Raw genomic sequence first — 19,108 nt, 5'->3', positions numbered from 1 at the left:
CACTGCAAGTTCCCTGGGATATTATTGTTAATCTGGTTTTGCTTTATTCTTTTCTCTCTGTGCTTTTCACCTTGGGATGTGGTGGTACAAACATTTAGCCAAGATGGTTGAAAACTTTGGTAGTTCCCTCCGAAGATTTAATAATTAGAAGGATATTAGATTGCGCCGAGATGGATAAAATGATATTGGAATTGAAAGGACTGATGGATTCGGATTTTTACGTAATATGGGAGAAATGGTATAGTTGGATAGAAAAAAAGGGAAATAAGAAATAGTAGATTTTGTAAAATTATATAGAGTATAGAACATTAATGTGATGATATGTAAATGGTCACAGTCATGCACAAGAGTTGGATAAGAATTAATTGTTAAAACCCAATAATACTCAAAGAAAAAGAAAACTTTGGTAGTTGTGGGAAGTGGTGGGATTCAATAATTTAACAACTCATGAGCCTTGGTAGTACAGTGGTCTAAAGCACCCTGTTATTAAGACCAGCTGCCTGCAATTACTGCAGGTTCGAATCTCGCCAGGCTCAAGGTTGACTCAGCCTTCCATCCTTTCTGAGGTAGGTAAATTGAGGACCCAGTTTGTGGGGGCAATAAGCTGACTTTGTATAAATATACAAAAGGATGAAGGCTATTGCTTAACGCATTGTAAGCCGCCCTGAGTCTCTGGAGAAGGGCGGCATAGAAATCAAATTAAAAAAAAAAAAAAACTCGTTCTCTGCCCTAATGACTGGCTGGGTGGGCGTGGCCATGGTGGGCGTGGCCAGGGGGTGTGACAGGCAGCACTCAATGGGGCACCACCTCCCCATGCCCCATTTTGGGCCTAGTAGGCCTCCCTGCACTTACCTGGGAGCCAAAACAGGACACGTGGAGGGGGGGGACTTCTGGAGGAGGCAGGGTGGAGAGGGCCAGCCAGCAATTTAACAACTGGTTCGGCCAAAGTGGGGCAAACTGGTTGAATCCCACCACTGGCTGTGGGCGTATAATATGCCAAGGATGCTTAATGTTGACTTGGCTACATGTATGTTGTGCGGTTTGCATGTATGGGTGTGCGCAATTTGACTCACGGTGTGCAGTCCAGTCGGCTAGGTAATTGTTAATTGTACTGAGCAGATCCCAAAATAGGTCACAAGTAGTCCTCATCATACAACAGTTCATTTAGAGACCATCCGAAGTTACAACAGCACCGAAAAAAAGTGACTTATGACCTGTTTTTCATATCGTCGTTGCAACATCCCTGGGGTCACGTGATCAAAATTCAGATGTTTGGCAACTGACTCGTATTTATGACTTTGCAGTGTCCCTGGGGGTCACGTGATCCCCCCCCCCTTTTTTTTTTTTTTTATTTGATTTATATGCCGCCCTTCTCCGGAGACTCAGGGCGGCTTACAATGCGTTAAGCAATAGCCTTCATACTTTTGTATATTTATACAAAGTCAGCTTATTGCCCCCACAAACTGGGTCCTCATTTCACCTACCTTTGAAAGGATGGAAGGCTGAGTCAACCTTGAGCCTGGTGAGATTCGAACCTGCAGTAAATTGCAGGCAGCTGTGTTAATAACAGGGTGCTTTAAACCACTGTAGTACCAAGGCTCTTTTGCGACCTTCTGACAAGCAAAGTCCATGGGGAAGCCAGATTCACTTAACAACCATGTTACTAACACAGTGATGGTTCACTTATCACCTGTGGCAAGACAGGTTGTAAAATGGGGGCAAAGCTCACTTGTCTCACTTAATAACAGAAATGTTGGGCTCAATTGTGGTCGCAAATCGAGGACTACCTGTGTTCTATCGAGTAATCCCTTAACAGGTTTTGTGTGTGATGAAAGCAGCCCTATTATTTCCAACAATAAATACAGACTTCTAATGATAATGTTTTATTGCATTTTAATTATATGCAATTGTCTATAGAGGAAACTGTTATTAATTAAATTAGAGGTGCCAGGTTGGGGTAGGTAGATCTGAGATGTAGGTATTTTTATTTATTTTTATACCTGGAAAGCTGAATCAGTTTTCTTAAAATGACATCTAATGTAGATCCAAACCCTACATACAGTACACTGAAAAGAGCCTTGGTAGTACAGTGGTCTAAAGCACCCTGTTATTAAGACCAGCTGCCCGCAATTACTGCAGGTTCGAATCTCGCCAAGGCTCAAGGTTGACTCAGCCTTCCATCCTTTCTAAGGTAGGTAAATTGAGGACCCAGTTGTGGGGGCAATAAGCTGACTTTGTATAAATATACCGAAGGATGAAGGCTATTGCTGAGCACATTATAAGCCGCCCTGAGACTCCAGAGAAGGGCGGCATATAAATCAATTTTTTTTTAAAAAAAAGTATGTCTGATTTTCCAAATTCTTTCTTGGAACTAATACTCTTATGCTGGTTTGTACTAGGCATGGAATTGATAAAAAAAAGATAAAAAATGGTGCACAGCCAGAAATCTTTTATAAAGTAGAATTGAGCCAAACATTCAAAGCCAAATTTAACATGATGTTTTAATTTAATAATGCTCCAACACTGGAAGTTGGAGACTAGACAACCATTTGTCTGAAGTGGTGTAGGGTTTTTTGCCTGAGAAAGGGGTTGGACTACAAGACCTCCAAGGTCCCTTCCAACTCTATTATCGATATATATAAAAACGAAAACCACTCATGCATTAATCACGAAATCTCCAGAACTGTAAAGCCTACAAACTTGAAATTTGCCACATATGTTCCTCTTGGCTTCTAGGTGCTCACGAAGAAAGGATTTTTCGAAATGACCGTAAGAGCATTAGTATTTCCTATATTATTATAACATGCTCTGATGCTAATTCGTTAGATGTTCTACTCCTGCTCCCAACATGAAAATAACTCTGGAGAGAATGGGATAGCATAGGACAGGCTTCTGTGGGGCAAGCCTGAGGGAGAGAAGGGGATAGAGAGGAGAGGCTTCTGTGGGGCAAGCCTGAGGGAGAGAAGGGGCTAAAAAGCCTGAGGGAGAAAAGGGGAGAGGATAGGAGACATTTCTGTGGGGCAAGCCTGAGAGAGAGAAGGCTGAGGGATAGAGAGGAGAGACTTCTGTGGGGCAAGCCTCATGGAGAGAAGGGGTAGAAAGCCTGAGGGAGAGAAGGGGAGAGGATAGGAGACATTTCTGTGGGGCAAGGCTGAGGGAGAGAAGGAGAGAGGCTTCTATGGGGCAAGCCTCAAGGAGAGAAGGGGCTAGAAAGCCTGAGGGAGAGAAGGGGCTAGAAAGCCTGAGGGAGAGAAGGGGCTAGAAAGCCTGAGGGAGAGAAGGGGCTAGAAAGCCTGAGGGAGAGAAGGGGTAGAAAGCCTGAGGGAGAGAAGGGGATAGGATAGGAGACATTTCTGTGGGGCAAGCCTGAGAGAGAGAAGGCTGAGGGAGAGAAGGAGAGGGGCTTTTATGGGGCAAGCCTCAAGGAGAAAAGGGGCTAGAAAGCCTGAGGGAAAGAAGGGGATAGAAAGCCTGAGGGAGAGAAGGGGATAGATAGGAGAGGCTTCGATGGGGCAAGCCTGAGGGAGAGAAGGGGCTAAAAAGCCTGAGGGAGAGAAGGGGAGAGGATAGGAGAGACTTCTGTGGGGCAAGCCTCATGGAGAGAAGGGGTAGAAAGCCTGAGGGAGAGAAGGGGACAGGATAGGAGACATTTCTGTGGGGCAAGCCTGAGAGAGAGAAGGCTGAGGGAGAGAAGGAGAGGGGCTTTTATGGGGCAAGCCTCAAGGAGAAAAGGGGCTAGAAAGCCTGAGGGAAAGAAGGGGATAGAGAGGAGAGGCTTCGGTGGGGCAAGCCTGAGGGAGAGAAGGGGCTAAAAAGCCTGAGGGAGAGAAGGGGAGAGGATAGGAGAGACTTCTGTGGGGCAAGCCTCATGGAGAGAAGGGGTAGAAAGCCTGAGGGAGAGAAGGGGACAGGATAGGAGACATTTCTGTGGGGCAAGCATGAGAGAGAGAAGGCTGAGGAAGAGAAGGAGAGAGGCTTTTATGGGGCAAGCCTCAAGGAGAAAAGGGACTAGAAAACCTGAGGGAGAGAAGGGGCTAGAAAGCCTGAGGGAGAGAAGGGGATAGAGAGGAGAGGCTTCTGTGGGGCAAGCCTGAGGGAGAGAAGGGGCTAAAAAGCCTGAGGGAGAGAAGGGGAGAGGATAGGAGACATTTCTGTGGGGCAAGCCTGAGAGAGAGAAGGCTGAGGGAGAGAAGGAGAGAGGCTTTTATGGGGCAAGCCTCAAGGAGAGAAGGGGCTAGAAAGCCTGAGGGAGAGAAGGGGGCTAGAAAGCCTGAGGGAGAGAAGGGGAGAGGAGAGGATCTATGGGGCCAGCCTGAGGAAGAGAAGGGGGGAGATCTATGGAGCCAGCCTGAGGGAGAGAAGGGGATAGAGAGGAGAGGCTTCTGTGGGGCAAGCCTGAGGGAAAGAAGGGGATAGAGAGGAGAGACTTCTGTGGGGCAAGCCTCATGGAGAGAAGGGGTAGAAAGTCTTAGGGAGAGAAGGGGATAGAGAGGAGAGACTTCTGTGGGGCAAGCCTCATGGAGAGACGGGGTAGAAAGCCTAAGGGAGAGAAGGGGAGAGGATAGGAGACATTTCTGTGGGGCAAGGCTGAGGGAGAGAAGGAGAGAGGCTTCTATGGGGCAAGCCTCAAGGAGAGAAGGGGCTAGAAAGCCTGAGGGAGAGAAGGGGTTAGAAAGCCTGAGGGAGAGAAGGGAAGAGGAGAGGATCTATGGGGCCAGCCTGAGGAAGAGAAAGGGGGAGATCTATGGAGCCAGCCTGAGGGAGAGAAGGGGATAGAGAGGAGAGGCTTCTGTGGGGCTAGCCTGAGGGAAAGAAAGGGAGAGGAGAGGAGAGGGCGATCATAACTACTCATTAATTCTCAAGTGTCGATTTATCAAGCCCGATCACATAGTTTCGTGCTCTGCTACGAATTCAGCTAGTTCTATTCTATTCTAATTTCTATTTACAGGTTAAATGTCAAAGAAAGTCTCATTCGTAACATTTCCCCCTTCATGAAAGGAGAATATTTGTAGCTCAGGGCTGAACTGAGGGGTCCTTGGTGCTCTCTGATCTTGGTGGTTTTCTTGCAGACGTTTCATGACCCAACTAGGTAACATCATCAGTGCTCATGGGTAATGAAACGTCTCCCCTCTTCCAATTTTATCTGAGAACCAATTTTGTGAAATAGGTTAGTCACACACACACACCTTGACCGGTCTAAAGTTACCCAGTGAGCTTTTGTGACCAACAGCAGATTTTAACCCGGTCTATACTCTAACCACTACACCACACATAGGGTCTCCTGCTTGAGCAGGGGGTTGGACTAGAAGACCTCCAAGGTCCCTTCCAGCTCTATTCTGATTGTTTGAACACTCTGGGTGTGGCTGTTGGTTTCTATGGCTGCGGATGTCAGCCTTGTGAATAGAATGGAATGGAATGGAATGGAATGGAAGGGAAGGGAATAGAATAGAATAACAGAGTTGGAAGGGACCTTGGAGGTCTTCTAGTCCAACCCCGTTTAGGCAGGAAACCCTACACCACTTCAGACAAATTGGTTATCCAACCTCTTCTTAAAAACTTCCAGTGTTGCACCATTTATAACTTCTGCAGGCAAGTTGTTCCACTGGTTAATTGTTCTCACTGTCAGGAAATTTCTCCTTACTTCCAGGTTGCTTCTCTCCTTGATGAGTTTCCACCCATTGCTTCTTGTCCTGCCTTCAGGTGCTTTGGAGAATAGCTTGACTCCCTCTTCTTTGGGGCAGCCCCTGAGATATTGTGAGACTGCTATCATGTCTCCCCTAGTCCTTCTTTTCATTAAACTAAACATACCCAGTTCCTGCAACCGTTCTTCAGATGTTTCAGCCTTCAGCCCCCTAATCGTCATTGTTGCTCTTCTCTGCACTCTTTCTAGAGTCTCAACGTCTTTTTTACATCGTGGCGACCAAAACTGGATGCAGGATTCCAAGTGTGGCCTTACCAAGGCCTTATAAAGTGGTATGAACACTTCACATGATCTTGAGTCTATCCCTCTGTTGATGCAGCCTAGGACTCTGTTGGCTTTTTTGGCAGCTGCAGCACAAGGCTGGCTCATATTTAAATGGTTGTCCACTGGGACTAGGATGTGTATACTGACCAGGTTTCCTCTTTCCAAGCAATGGGTCAGACTTACAAAACATTTATTGTACATGCAAGCTGGACCGTCGTCTTAACTAATGAAGTCCCTTCCCTGTGAGTTTTTCAGAGGCAAACAGACAAGAACGAAGTTAATTACGCTGAGATGCAGCCCGAGTGTTTTGTGGCAGGGCCACCGCGGAGACATAAATTTCTGTCTCCATTTTATCTTCACGCCTTGATCAGCGATAACATCACTCAACCCTAATTATGCTGGTCACGCATTCGGGCTATTAGTTCTGTAATTTATGCGTCCCCGATCTGAGAAACATTTTCTTGCTTCTTGCGAATGGAACATTCTCTCCTGGAGCCGCCTCCCCAGCAGACGTTAAGATTTATAGTCCTCGTTTTTAAAATGCATGGAAAGTTCAGGCCATTTCCAGTAGTATGGATTTTTCCAGGTGCGTTTTTGAGGATTAAGGTGTGAGCAGTTGCAGAACCCTGCATATGCGAGGATATTTTTTTGTTATGCCAGTGGTATAGTTATTAACAGACTTTAACTGATTAACACAGTTGGAAGGGACCTTGTAGGTCATCTAGTCCATCCCCACCCAAGCAGGAGACCCTGCACCATTTCTGACAGATGGCAGTCCGGTCTCTTCTTGAAAGCCTCCAGTGATGAAGCTCCCACAACTTCCGAAGGCAACTTCTGTTCCGTCGGTGGAATGTTCTCACTGTCAGAAGATTTCTCCTTATTTCTAGGTTGAATCTCTCCTTGTTCAGTTTCCATCCATTGTTCCTTGTCTGGCCTTCAAAGGTGCTTTGGAAAATAGCTTGACCCCCTTCCTCCTCTCTTTGGCAGCCCCTCAAATATTGGAAGATGCTCTCCTGTCTCCCCTGGTCCTTCTCTTCACTAGACCAGCCATGCCCAGTTCCTGCAACCGTTCATCCTATGTTTGAGCCTCCAGTCCCCTCATCATCCTGGTTGCTCTTCTCTGCACTTTTTCTAGAGTCTCAACATCTTTTTTATAGTGTGGTGACCAAAACTGGATGCAATATTCCAAGGGTGGTCTTATTTAAATCCATCATTGTTACGACCTATTTTATGACTTTTAATCATTGTTTTATGATTGATCACACAGTCAGCACAGATATTTATACTGGATTTGGCATTTTTATCCTCCTATCAAGTCCTTCCCAAGGACCTGAGATAAGCAGAAGTTGTTGTTTGATAGTTAAAGGTACTTAGGTTTTAGCAGTGATGGCAAACCTTTTTGGCACCGAGTGCCCAAACCGGAACGCGCATGCGATGGAGCACCGGAAAGTTGCTGGCCGGCACACACATATCCCTGGTCTTTGGGTTTCCGGTGCTCCGGCACGCACACATTACGGTTTGGGCACTCAGTGCTGAAAAGGTTCACCATCACTGATTCTTCTGGAAACCAGAAGAGATGGCGATGGCGCGCGTGCCCACATAGGGCTCTGTTTGCCACCTCTGGCACGCGCACCATAGGTTTGCCATCACGGGGTTATTATTATTATTATTATTATTATTATTATTATTATTATTATTATTTATTGAATTTGTATACTGCCCTACTCCCGAAGGACTCAGGGCGGTGAGCAGCCAAATAAAATACATATAATACAAATGTTAAAAAACCATTAAAATACAATTAAATAATTGGCCCGGAAAACAAAATTTAAAACACCCCAAATTCATAAGACAAATTTAAAATTGAAGAATTTTAAAATTTTAAGAAAGTTTAAAAGAGAGGTTAGGCCAGGCCGGCCTGCTGGAAAAGAAATGTTTTGATGGCACGGCGGAAAGCGCGCAGGTCCGGGATCCTCCGTATCTCCGGGGGGAGCTCGTTCCAGATGGCGGGTGCCCCCACAGAGAAGGCTCTCCCCCTGGGGGCCGCCAGTCGACATTGTTTGGCCAACAGCACCCGGAGGAGCCCCTCTCTATGGGAGCGTACTGGCCGGTGGGAGGCTACTGGTGGCAGAAGGCGGTCTCGTAAATACCCCGGTCCTAAGCCATGGAGCGCTCTAAAGGTAGTTACCAAACCCTTGAAGCGCACTCGGAAGACCACCGGGAGCCAGTGCAGCTCGCGCAGGAGGGGGGTCACATGGGAGCGCCTCGTCGCTCCCATAACCACCCGTGCGGCCGCATTCTGGACCAGCTGGAGCCTCCGGGTGTTCCTCAAGGGGAGCCCCATGTAGAGAGCATTGCAGTAGTATATAGTATATACTATATATACTATATATATACTATATATAGTATCTTTTTTCTTTTTTCATAGGCTTTTATGTGCATATTCTCTCTAGCCAGGTTTTACCTATGTAAACTTAGTTGTTCTACAGCCCTAGGTTGTAGAACAACTAAGTTACAGTGGAACTGAAAAAAGTGACATGACCAGTTTTCACACTTACAACCGTGGCAGCATCCCCGTGGTCACGTGATCAAAATTCGGGAGCTTGCCAACTAGCATGTATTTATGACAATTTGACTCTCCCGGGGTCATGGGATCACCATTTGTAATTTTCTCAGCCAGCTTCTGACCAATAAAATCGATCAATCCATCAGAATAGAGTCGGAAGGGACCTTGGAGGTCTTCTAGTCCAACCCCCTGCTCAAGCAGGAAACCCTACACCATTTCAGACAAATGCATGGGACCCAGGTAGCCCGTGGTCTGTGTTAACCATGCATGCCCGAGTCTTTGGATAGTTTCAAAAACTCCTTTTTTTTTCACCCCCCCCCCAAAGCAGTCGGTTAGGATGCTGGATGAGCATTTCTCAAGAACGGGTTAGAATTCTGAAGATCTGGTTTCGGGGACCTCAGTTTGCACTGTTACATATTGCATGGTTGAGGTTTGATGTTTATTGTTTATCTCTGTTTCTTAATCCTACTTTAGCTACCCAGAGTCCCAAGTTGTGACTTGGGCGGTCCTATCAATTGCATAAACAAATCAATAAACTAATGTTGGGTTTCAAATTTTTTTAATACTGATTCTGTGGGTGTGGCTTGGTGGGCGTGGCATGGCTTGGTGGGCATGGCAGGGGAAGGATACTGTAAAATCTCCATTCCCACCCCACTCTGGGGAACGGATACTGTAAAATCTCCATTCCCTCCCCAATCCAGGGGAAGGTTACTGCAAAATCCCCATTTCCTCCCGATCAGCTGGGACTCGGGAGGCAGAGGATAGATGGGGGCGGGGCCAGTCAGAATTTTTACTACCGGTTCTCCAAACTACTCAAAATGTCCACTACTGGTTCTCCAGAACTGGTCAGAACCTGCTGAAACCCACCTCTGCAATAAACGTTTCAAAGTCAATTTGCGGGGGTGATTCTAGGTCCCCCATCCTAAAATTCCCCTTTGACCATCCCATATCCTGTAGCATCAAAGTATATTTATGTGCCCAATGAAATACAGTAGAAGAAGCCACACTCAGAGGTGGGATTCAGCTGGTTTGGACCGGTTCGGGCAAATTGGATGCTAATTTTACATCTGGTTCGCCGAACCGATAATTGCAAGGACTGGCTTCAATCCCACCCCTGGTCACACTGGATGGGATTTATAGGCCCAGCCATCCATGGAGAGCATTAGATTTTTTTTTTTTTTTTTAATTTGATTTATATGCCGCCCTTCTCCGGAGACTCAGGGCGGCTTACAGTGCGTTAAGCAATAGCCTTCATACTTTTGTATATTTATACAAAGTCAGCTTATTGCCCCCACAAACTGGGTCCTCATTTAACCTACCTTATGGAATTATGGAAAACCACATTAAACCACGCCCAACTTTCATTTTTATTCTGCTTTTTTCCAGCTTACAAAGAGAAAATGAAGGAACTGTCTCTGCTTTCGCTGATCTGTTCCTGTTTCCACACCCAGCCGCATCCAAATACCATCTACCAGTATGGAGGTAAGTGGCCCACCTGCGTTGCAACCTGCAGAACCTCAAACTGGTCCTTTCTAGAGATCTTGGCACTACAATACCCACAATTCCCCTCGCTAGGTCGAGGAGGGAACAAACCCATGGAAGAGCAACTGCGGAAGACCCATATCAATCATTGCAATTTCAAGTGGGATACAAGTCACATTTTTCCTGACAGCTGCATCTTGTCTGCTAGTCCAGACTGGGCCTAACTGAGTTGCAATTGATGAATGAATGAATGGATGAGGAAAACAAATGTTCATTTTTCTGTCGCAAACAGAAGGAGCCCATGCTGCTCTGAGCATGCGAAGGGTCCATCCATCAAGCAGGGAAACCACAAATACTGCCTTGTGCTTATAGGAACAAAACCACCATTGCAGGAAAGGAAAGCACAGGCAAGCTGGTTCCACTGTCTATTAGAGTCTATTATTCTGATTAGGTTCCCTGATTCCCTCGAGACTCATCCATTCATCCATCCACAGCATATAAAGATAATTTGTATAAAATGTTTTATGGATGGCACATGTCACCGGAAAGATTGGCAAAAATGTTCAAAGATAAATCAGCTAAATGTTGGAAATGCCACCAGACATCGGGATTGTACTATCACATGTGGTGGACATGTCCAGAAGCGAGAAATTATTTGGCAAAAATTCAAATTTGGTTAGAGAAAATGATACAGCAACACATTGATCTTAAACTGGAGCCTGTTCCTTTTGGGTATCTTACCGGAGAAATTTAGTAAAGAAAATACATATTTGGTTATACATGTAATAACGGCAGCAAGAATGGTATTTGCACAAAATTGGAAAGCAGAAAAAAATTCCTACAAAGGGAGAGCTAATTAAGAAAATATAAGAATGTGCAGAAATGAGTAGATTAACATTAGCAATTAGAGGGAAGGAAGAATCGGAGTATTACAACATATGGGGGCAATTTTATCAATGGATAGACAATAGACAATGTAAAAATAAGAAAACATAAGAAAAAATAAGAAACATGGGGAAAATATGTTGTAATACATTAAATTTAAATGTAAGAAGAAAGATAAATATGTACTAAGAAAATGATGATAAATATTGAATATGACACAAAAAAATTTGTACCCAGATGTTACACTGTTTGATTAACGATGAATTGTTTGTTTTAAAAAAATCCACTTAAAAAAAAAGATTCATCCATTCTGCAGTTTAGCCAATAGAAGTACCCTGTTTCCCCGAAAATAAGGCCCAACCAGAAAATCAGTCCTAGCATGATTTTTCAGGATGCTCGTAATATAAGCCCTACCCCCAAAATAAGCCCCAGTTGTCAGCCAGATGGATGCATTTAGTACCATATTTCCTCCAAAATAAGACCTAACCAGAAAATAGGCCCTAATGTGTCTTTTGGAGCAAAAATTAATATAAGACCCTGTCTTATTTTCGGGGAAACATGGTAGCAAAAGGTCTGGCCAGCTTTGAAGAATGCATTACTTTGCTTAGGTTCCCATTTATTTATTATTAATTCATTTGATTTTTATCCCACCTTTATTTATTTATTTTATAAATAAACCAAAGCAGTGAACATATCTAACACACACACCCTTTCTCCTGTTTTCCCTACAAGAACAATTCTGACAGGTGGGTTACGCTGAGAGAGAACGATTGGCCCAAAGTCATCCAGACGGCGTTCATGCCTCTGGTGGAACTAGAATTCATAAACTCCTGGTAATTGGCCCAAAGTCACCCAGCTGGCTTTCGTGCTGTAGGAAGTTAGCCGCCATCCCTCTCCTAGAAGAATGAAATATTCTAGGAAATAGAATATTATTAATATTATTAAGGCAGAATATTATACCTCCCTGGATGAGAAATGGAGAAACATGTTTTTTTGGCAGGAATCAGATTCACTCTCAATAGCCCCCACTCTCTCAATAGCCCACAGCAGATGTCAGCACTTAAGAGATAAAGAGATAGCTAGGTCTATTCATAAGCAAATACTCTCACCCAAGATCCAACAAAGGTTAGGATTAGCCCTCTACCCATCTAGCAACAGAACTCACCACATGGCACCTGGGGAGATTACATCACCCAGCAAGATTCAACCAAGCTTGGGACTCAAAAGACAACCTACAAAGTTACCCCTGCATGGCTCCATGGGAGTCTGACAACCAACCAGAATACAAGCTCAAATTCAAAGACCCAACAGAGGGTATAAATCTCTCTCTCTCTCTCACCCATGTGCTCTTTTTGCCCAGGACCTCAAAACCATGTGGTCCTGTCCACCATTAAACCATCTTTTCAAGCAGTCACCATGTTTCCAGTGTCTTTCTCCCCACTTGGAACTGAACCCAGATGGACATTTGTTCCAACAGTGGCTAAGGCAAGACTACAACTCGCCAGTTCCTGGTGACTGGCCTAAAGGCACCCAGATAGCTTTCGTGCCTATGACGGGACTAGAACTCAGAAACTCCAGGTAATTGGCCCAAAGTCATCCAGCCAGCTTTCATGCCTAAGGCAGGACTGGAACTCACCATCTCCTGTCGATTGATCCAAAGTTACCCAGACGGCTTTCGTGCCTGCAGCCCGACTAGAACTCATAAATTCCTGGTAATTGGTCCAAAGTCACCCAACCAGCTGTGATGCCTAAGGTGGCACTAGAACTCACCGTCTCCTGGTTTCTAGGCCAGTATCTTCATCACTATGCAAAACTGGCACATGGAGAAAAATGCTGAGCTACACCGTATGTAAATAAAATAAGAAAAGTTTTAAAAAGAATAATCCATACAGTCACCTGCAAATCACCAGACTCTGAGTAATGGAATGAGGTAAATATGCGTGTGACTCAATCCTTATTTTCTTTTAACTCCCAAGGAAGGCAGTGAGATCTTTTAAAAAAACAAAAAACAACCAACCAACAACTCTGCTTAGAATTGCAGATGTACTGCAGAAGTGTGCCACTTCGCATTTATTTATATTTATATATATTGCATATAGAAAAACCGCCCATCTCATTCACAGTCTTTAGCTTTGCGTATTAGATGAACATGTACCGTTTTGGTCCTCTATGTAAATAGAGGCTTTTAGCTTCATGGCTTGTACAACTCTAACCTCTGTGGCTTACAAGTATTCAGCAAATCATGGTTAAAAAATTCAGTAAGCTAGCAAGACTGAAATGCTGCTTTATTTAGCCATAGTTTTGAAACAGGCCTTGGGACGAAGGGTGGTTTACAAGATCCCCTTTAGTTAGATTAGCCTTATGGCTAGGTGGGCCGAGCTTCCAGTCAGACAGTAATTTGTAAGCTTTTTTTTTTTTAATTTGTAAGCTTTCAATTTATAAGCTGCCCTGAACTAACACGGAGTCGGGCAGCCTCAAAATTTGGATAATTTACTTTATTTGTTTATATCCAGCCTTTATTATTTTTTTATAAACATCTCATGGCGGTGGATACACCTCCTTCGCCTTCCTCCCCTTATTTTTTCCTACGACTATCCTGTGAAATGGGTTTGGCTGAGAGATTGACTGTCGCAAATTTGCCCAACTGCCATTCATGCAGTACTAGAAATCACAGTCTCCCGGTGACTCACCCATAGTCACCAAGTTTGCTTTCACGCCTAAGGGGAGATTAGAATTCACCATCTTCTGCTGATTGGCTGAAAGTCACCCGTCCTAAGAAAGGCAGGATTAGAACTCACAGTCTTCCTGTTTCTAACCTGGGGCCTTAAATATTAGACCAAGCTGGCTGTCCAATAAATAAAATAAGCCACATTTGGCTGGTCTTCCTCATGATAATAGCTCTAGATTTCAATCATCACAGTATTTTTATTTATATGCCGCCCTTCTCCAGAGACTCAGGGCGGCTTACAATGCGCTCACAATGCGTTAAGCAATAGCCTTCATACTTTTGTATATTTTATACAAAGTCAGCTTATTGCCCCCACAATCTGGGTCCTCAATTTACCTACCTTAGAAAGGATGGAAGGCTGAGTCAACCTTGAGCCTTGGCGAGATTCGAACCTGCAGTAATTGCAGGCAGCTGGTCTTAATAACAGGGTGCTTTAGACCAGGGGTCTCCAACCTTGGCCGCTTTAAGACTTGTGGACTTCAACTCCCAGAATTCCTCAGCCAGCTTTGCTGGCTGAGGAATTCTGGGAGTTGAAGTCCACAAGTCTTAAAGCGGCCAAGGTTGGAGACCCCTGCTTTAGACCACTGTACTACCAAGGTTATTAACACAACCACTGATTTATGATGGAAAGAAGAAAGTTAATTCTCTTAAATAAGAGTTAAGGACAACGCAATGAAGTTCCAGATGACTGCAGGGAAGCAAATGCATGGTCAAAAAGCAGTCTATGGAGATTGTCAGTCATCCAGATCATGGTTGCCCCAAAAGTGCCTTTTTAAAAGCCAACTGGACTTTGTTTTTCCCTGAAGACATTTTGCTTCTCCCTCCAAGAAGCTTCTGCAGTTCGGAGTGAATGGTGGATATATTCCCTGCAGTCCTCTGGTTGTTAGTACTCTCTCTGAGAGTCATTGAGGCCACTTGGAGGCTTATCTGTGCCCTGTGGCCACCTGAATAACACAAATGGGCATGGAGCCTTCTTGGAAACTGCTGAAAGGACTGTGTTGTAGACTGGAGATAAATTATGTCGTATCCTTCCACCTTCTGTTGAGAGAGGGCTGTTCGATCTTAATGTAAATGGCCTCTTTGACCCCTCTTTCAAACCAGCGCTCCTGTCAGTGTCCCAACACTGACATATAATAAAGGGAGGAGAAGCCTGAACTTTTGCCTGCTAAATCCCTTTGAAGATCTGTCTCCTCGGAGATGGGGAGGGGGGAGACATTTCTGTGATCTGACGAAGAAGGAATCAGGAAAGTGACTTGGAAGATAACCAATGAGAAGCAGAGAATTGGGGATCGGAAAGGGAGGGATTGGGGGGGGCAAAGGTCAGTACTGACCGCGAAAGAGTCGGGATCAGATTGCTGTGCTCGAATAAAGAGAAAATTTCCTTAAAGATCGGCAGTTTGGAAACTCATTTATTTTGAGATAGCATCGAAACCTGACAGCTCCACTCTGTCCAGAATGTGGACTCAATGACTCTCAGGAAGAGCGCTAACAACCAGAGGACTGCAAGAAATATAAATCCTTCCATCCTCCGCCGTTCAGCCAGAACGGAAGAAACTTCTTGGATGAGAAGCGAAACGTCTTCAAGGAAAAACAAAGTCCAGATGCCTTTTGAAAAAAAAACCCTTTGGGACATCGTCAAAAAAAGATGAAAAGGCCAACCAACTTTAGACCAATCAGTCCGGATGTGATAATTACATTGCGAGCTAAGGTCTCCCACAGCAGGAAAATGCCCATTATGTCAACAGCCAACTGTCGCCTACTAGAGTGGGGTCCACAGGGAGGACACGGAGAGAGCCAGAGTGATGCAAGCATTGTCATAGCATCGCAACACACACCGCTTTTGTGTGTGTGTCTGTGTTGCAGCACTGCCTCTATAAGCCTAAGAGAATCAGACCTTGCCGTAACTCTGCAACCCCGATTTCATCATTCTTGAAACCAGCGCACACCATTGGCCTCACCCTAAGCCCGAGAAAGGCAAAGAAAAGTGCTTGTTAACTTTTGGGAGCGGTGGAAGAAAGCAGAGTCGTGCAGGTAGTCCTCGACTTACGACAGCCTGTTTAGTGACCGTTCGAAGTTACAACAGAAAAAAGTGACCTATGACTGTTTTTCAGTTACAACCTTTGCACCATCCTGGTGGTCACTTGATCAAAATTCAAGCGCTTGGCAACTGACTCATATTTATGACAGTCGCAGTGTCCCGGGGTCACGTGATCTCCTTTTCATTTTATTTTTCATTTCATTTTATTAAATTTGTATACCGCCCTACTCCCGAAGGACTCAGGGCGGTGAACAGGCATGAAATAAAACACATAAATACAAAAGTTAAAACATGATTAAAACCCAATTAAATAATTTTTGCCCGAGACAATTAAAAATCCCAATAATTTAAAACAAATTAAAATTTCAGTTTAAAAATTTAAAAGAAAGGGGAGAAAATTAGGCCAGGCCGGCTTGCTGAAATAGGAGGGTCTTAAGAGCATGGTGGAAAGTGCGCAGATGCGGGATCCTCCGTATATCCGGGGGGAGCTCGTTCCAGATAGTGGGTGCCCCCACAGAGAAGGCCCTCCCCCTAGGGGCCGCCAATCGACACTGCTTGGCTGACGGCACCCGGAGGAGACCCTCTCTATGGGAGCGTACCGGCCGGTGGGAGGCTATTTGTGGTAGTAGGCGGTCCCGTAAGTAGCCAGGTCCTAAGCCATGGACCTTTTATGACCTTCTGACTAGCAAAGTCAATGGGGGAAGCCAGATTCACTTCACAACCATGTTGCTAACTTAACAACTGCAGGGATTCACTTAAGAACTCCTCCCCCTAGGAGGAGCCTTGGTAGTACAGTGGTCTAAAGCACCCTGTTATTAAGAACAGCTGCCTGCAATTACTGCAAGTTCGAATCTCCCCAGGCTCAAGGTTGACTCAGCCTTCCATCCTTTCTAAGGTAGGTAAATTGAGGACCCTGTTTGTGGGGGCAATAAGCTGACTTTGTATAAATATACAAAAGGATGAAGGCTATTGCTTAACGCATTGTAAGCCACCCTGAGTCTCCGGAGAAGGGCGGCATATAGATCAAATAAATAAATAAAAATAATTTTAAAAAAAAGAACTGTGGCACAGGGGTGAAATGTAAAATTTGTTACTACCGGTTCTGTGGGCGTGGCTTGGTGGTGGTGGGGGTAATGTGACTGGGTGGGTGTGGCCAACTTTTTTTTTTTTTTAACTTTTCAAAGCATTTTTTTTACCACTTCTTCGGCCGAAGAGGTTGCCAAAAAAAAAAAAATGCTTTGAAAAGCCTCTCTGACGATCAGGCAACTCAGCTGGGATCGTCAGAGACTTTTCAAAGCATTTTTTTTACCACTTCTTCGGCTGAAGAGGTTGCAAAAAAAAAATGCTTTGAAAAGTGAAAAAAAAAAAGTCTCTGATGATCGTGCGGCTCAGTTGGGCATGGGGGCAGGGGGACCCGCAGGGATTTTTGCTACCAGTTCTCTGAACCATCCGCTGCCATCGCTACTGGATCGGGCGATCCGGTCCGAACCGGGAGCATTTCACCCTTGCTGTGGCAAGGAAGGTCGTAAAAGGAAGCAAAACTCGCTTAACAACTGTTTCGTTTAGCAACCGAAACTTTGGGCTCGATTGTGGTCCTAAGGCGAGGACTACTTACCGTTGACTGAGAAAGCATATGAGTCAGCAGGGCGATGTAAGTGACAATTTAAGCTGCATCAACAGGAATATAATTTTCGACTTGCGGGAACTTACCGTTCCACTATTTTTCTTTGGATTCCATCCCAAGTCCAGTTCTGGGCAGAGCATTTAACGAGAAATTCAAAGAACAGATTCAGAAAAAAAAAAAAGGTAATGAAGATGATTAAACCCTATGAGGAAAGAGCCGGGTAATAACCTTGAGAAAAAGGTGACTAAGGAACCTTTTCTAAAGAACACTCTTCAAAGTCTAGAACAGATGCCTTATGGAAGTTCATGTTCCAGACTGTAGAACATGGAACCAGGGAATTAAATTACATGGGGGCAAACAGACATGTTCTTAGTATGCTTGTCAGTGTTCCAGAAAACCCCAACTCCAATTAAAAACTCTGAGACAGGCATTTTCTCAAAGTCCCATTTATTAGAGTAGGTATACTGGCACACCTAAAAGGGACGCGGTGGCTCAGTGGCTAAGACACTGAGCTTGTCGATCGAAAGGTCGGCAGTTCAGCGGTTCGAATCCCTAGTGCCGCATAATGGGGTGAGCTCCCGTGACTTGTCCCAGCTTCTGCCAACCTAGCAGTTCGAAAGCACGTAAAAAATGTGAGTAGAAAAATAGGGACCACCTTTGGTGGGAAGGTAACAGCGTTCCGTGTGCCTTTGGTGTTGAGTCATGCCGGCCACATGACCACGGAGATGTCTTCAGACAGTGCTGGTTCTTCGGCTTTGAAACGGAGATGAGCACCGCCCCCTAGAGTCAGGAACGACTAGCACATATGTGTGAGGGGAACCTTTACCTTTACTGGCACATCTGGGAAAATCCGAATCTGAGACTTTCAGGTTTTCCCTCAGTTAATCAAAACCCCCAAATCCATCCCCTGCACCCATCAGTCCATCACATGGTCCAATCACCATCTGTCCCATCTCGAGACATCACTCCAACCATTCCTTCTCCAGATGCAGGATTGTCAGGACCTTGACCAAAAAGAAGAATGCTATTATGTCTAACAAAACCCTCTTATCAAATTCCCCTCCTACTTTCCCAAGCGCAAGAAGATGGCAGCGTGGAAGGTTTTGGTACTAATATGGCTTCCAAAACTGACAGTGCTATCAAGGATTTCTCTCTTCTTGTTGTGCTAGTAATTTCTTTCTTTCTTTCCTTCCTTCCTTCCTTCCTTCCTTCCTTCCTTCCTTCCTTCCTTCCTTCCTTCCTTCCTTCCTTCCTTCCTTTTTTTCGCCACACACACACACACACATATATATATGTTTTCTCAGGTTTTCGCGGGTGTTTGTATGTAGGTCTTTGGTTATTCGGGTCTTCTCCCACGTAAAATTGGAAGTGTCTTGGCCAGGGCCGGATTTTCCTATAGGCTAACTAGGCTTCAGCCTAGGGCCTCAAGATCAAGAGGGGGCCTCAAGATCAAGAGGGGCCTACATTCAAATTGTTAGCAGAATTAAAATTACACTTGCACTATAGGTGAAAGGGCCTCAGAAGTGGAATAGCCTAGGGCCTCTTTTCATCTAAATCCGGCCCTGGTTTTGGCGACGTTTCGACGAAATCTCATTCGTCATCTTCAAGCTGGTGTTCTCGGCTTCGTGCTTCCAGGAGCAATGTGAGATCGCAGCTGTCTCTTCCTTTTAACTGCTAGTGGGGGTGTGAGCTGATTGGGTGGGAACTTGGCTGTGTTCTGATTGGGTGGAGGTGTGTTCTGATTCCAACACACTTCCAATTTTACGTGGGAGAAGACCCGAATAACCAAAGACCTATATATATATATATGTATATTTTCT

At 44.9% G+C, this 19,108-nt stretch overlaps 2 protein-coding genes across 3 annotated transcripts in view; one reads left to right on the top strand and one right to left on the bottom strand.

Annotated features, from left to right (window-relative positions):
• RTEL1 (regulator of telomere elongation helicase 1) overlaps positions 1-19,108 on the bottom strand; it is a 207,794-nt gene that overhangs the window by 163,440 nt on the left and 25,246 nt on the right. The window lies entirely within an intron of this gene.
• STMN3 (stathmin 3) overlaps positions 1-19,108 on the top strand; it is a 46,901-nt gene that overhangs the window by 19,484 nt on the left and 8,309 nt on the right. The window contains exon 2 of the mRNA XM_087890981.1: positions 9,918-10,013. Within this exon, the coding sequence (XP_087747107.1) occupies positions 9,918-10,013 (96 nt within the window). The remainder of the gene's footprint in view (positions 1-9,917; positions 10,014-19,108) is intronic.

This window comes from Pantherophis guttatus, chromosome 3 (assembly GCF_059756535.1).
Source record: "Pantherophis guttatus breed Tessera chromosome 3, ASM5975653v1, whole genome shotgun sequence".
Classification (NCBI taxonomy): Eukaryota; Metazoa; Chordata; class Lepidosauria; order Squamata; family Colubridae; genus Pantherophis; species Pantherophis guttatus.
Note: the sequence above shows the minus strand (reverse complement) of the source record. Positions and strands in the feature narration are given on the sequence as shown.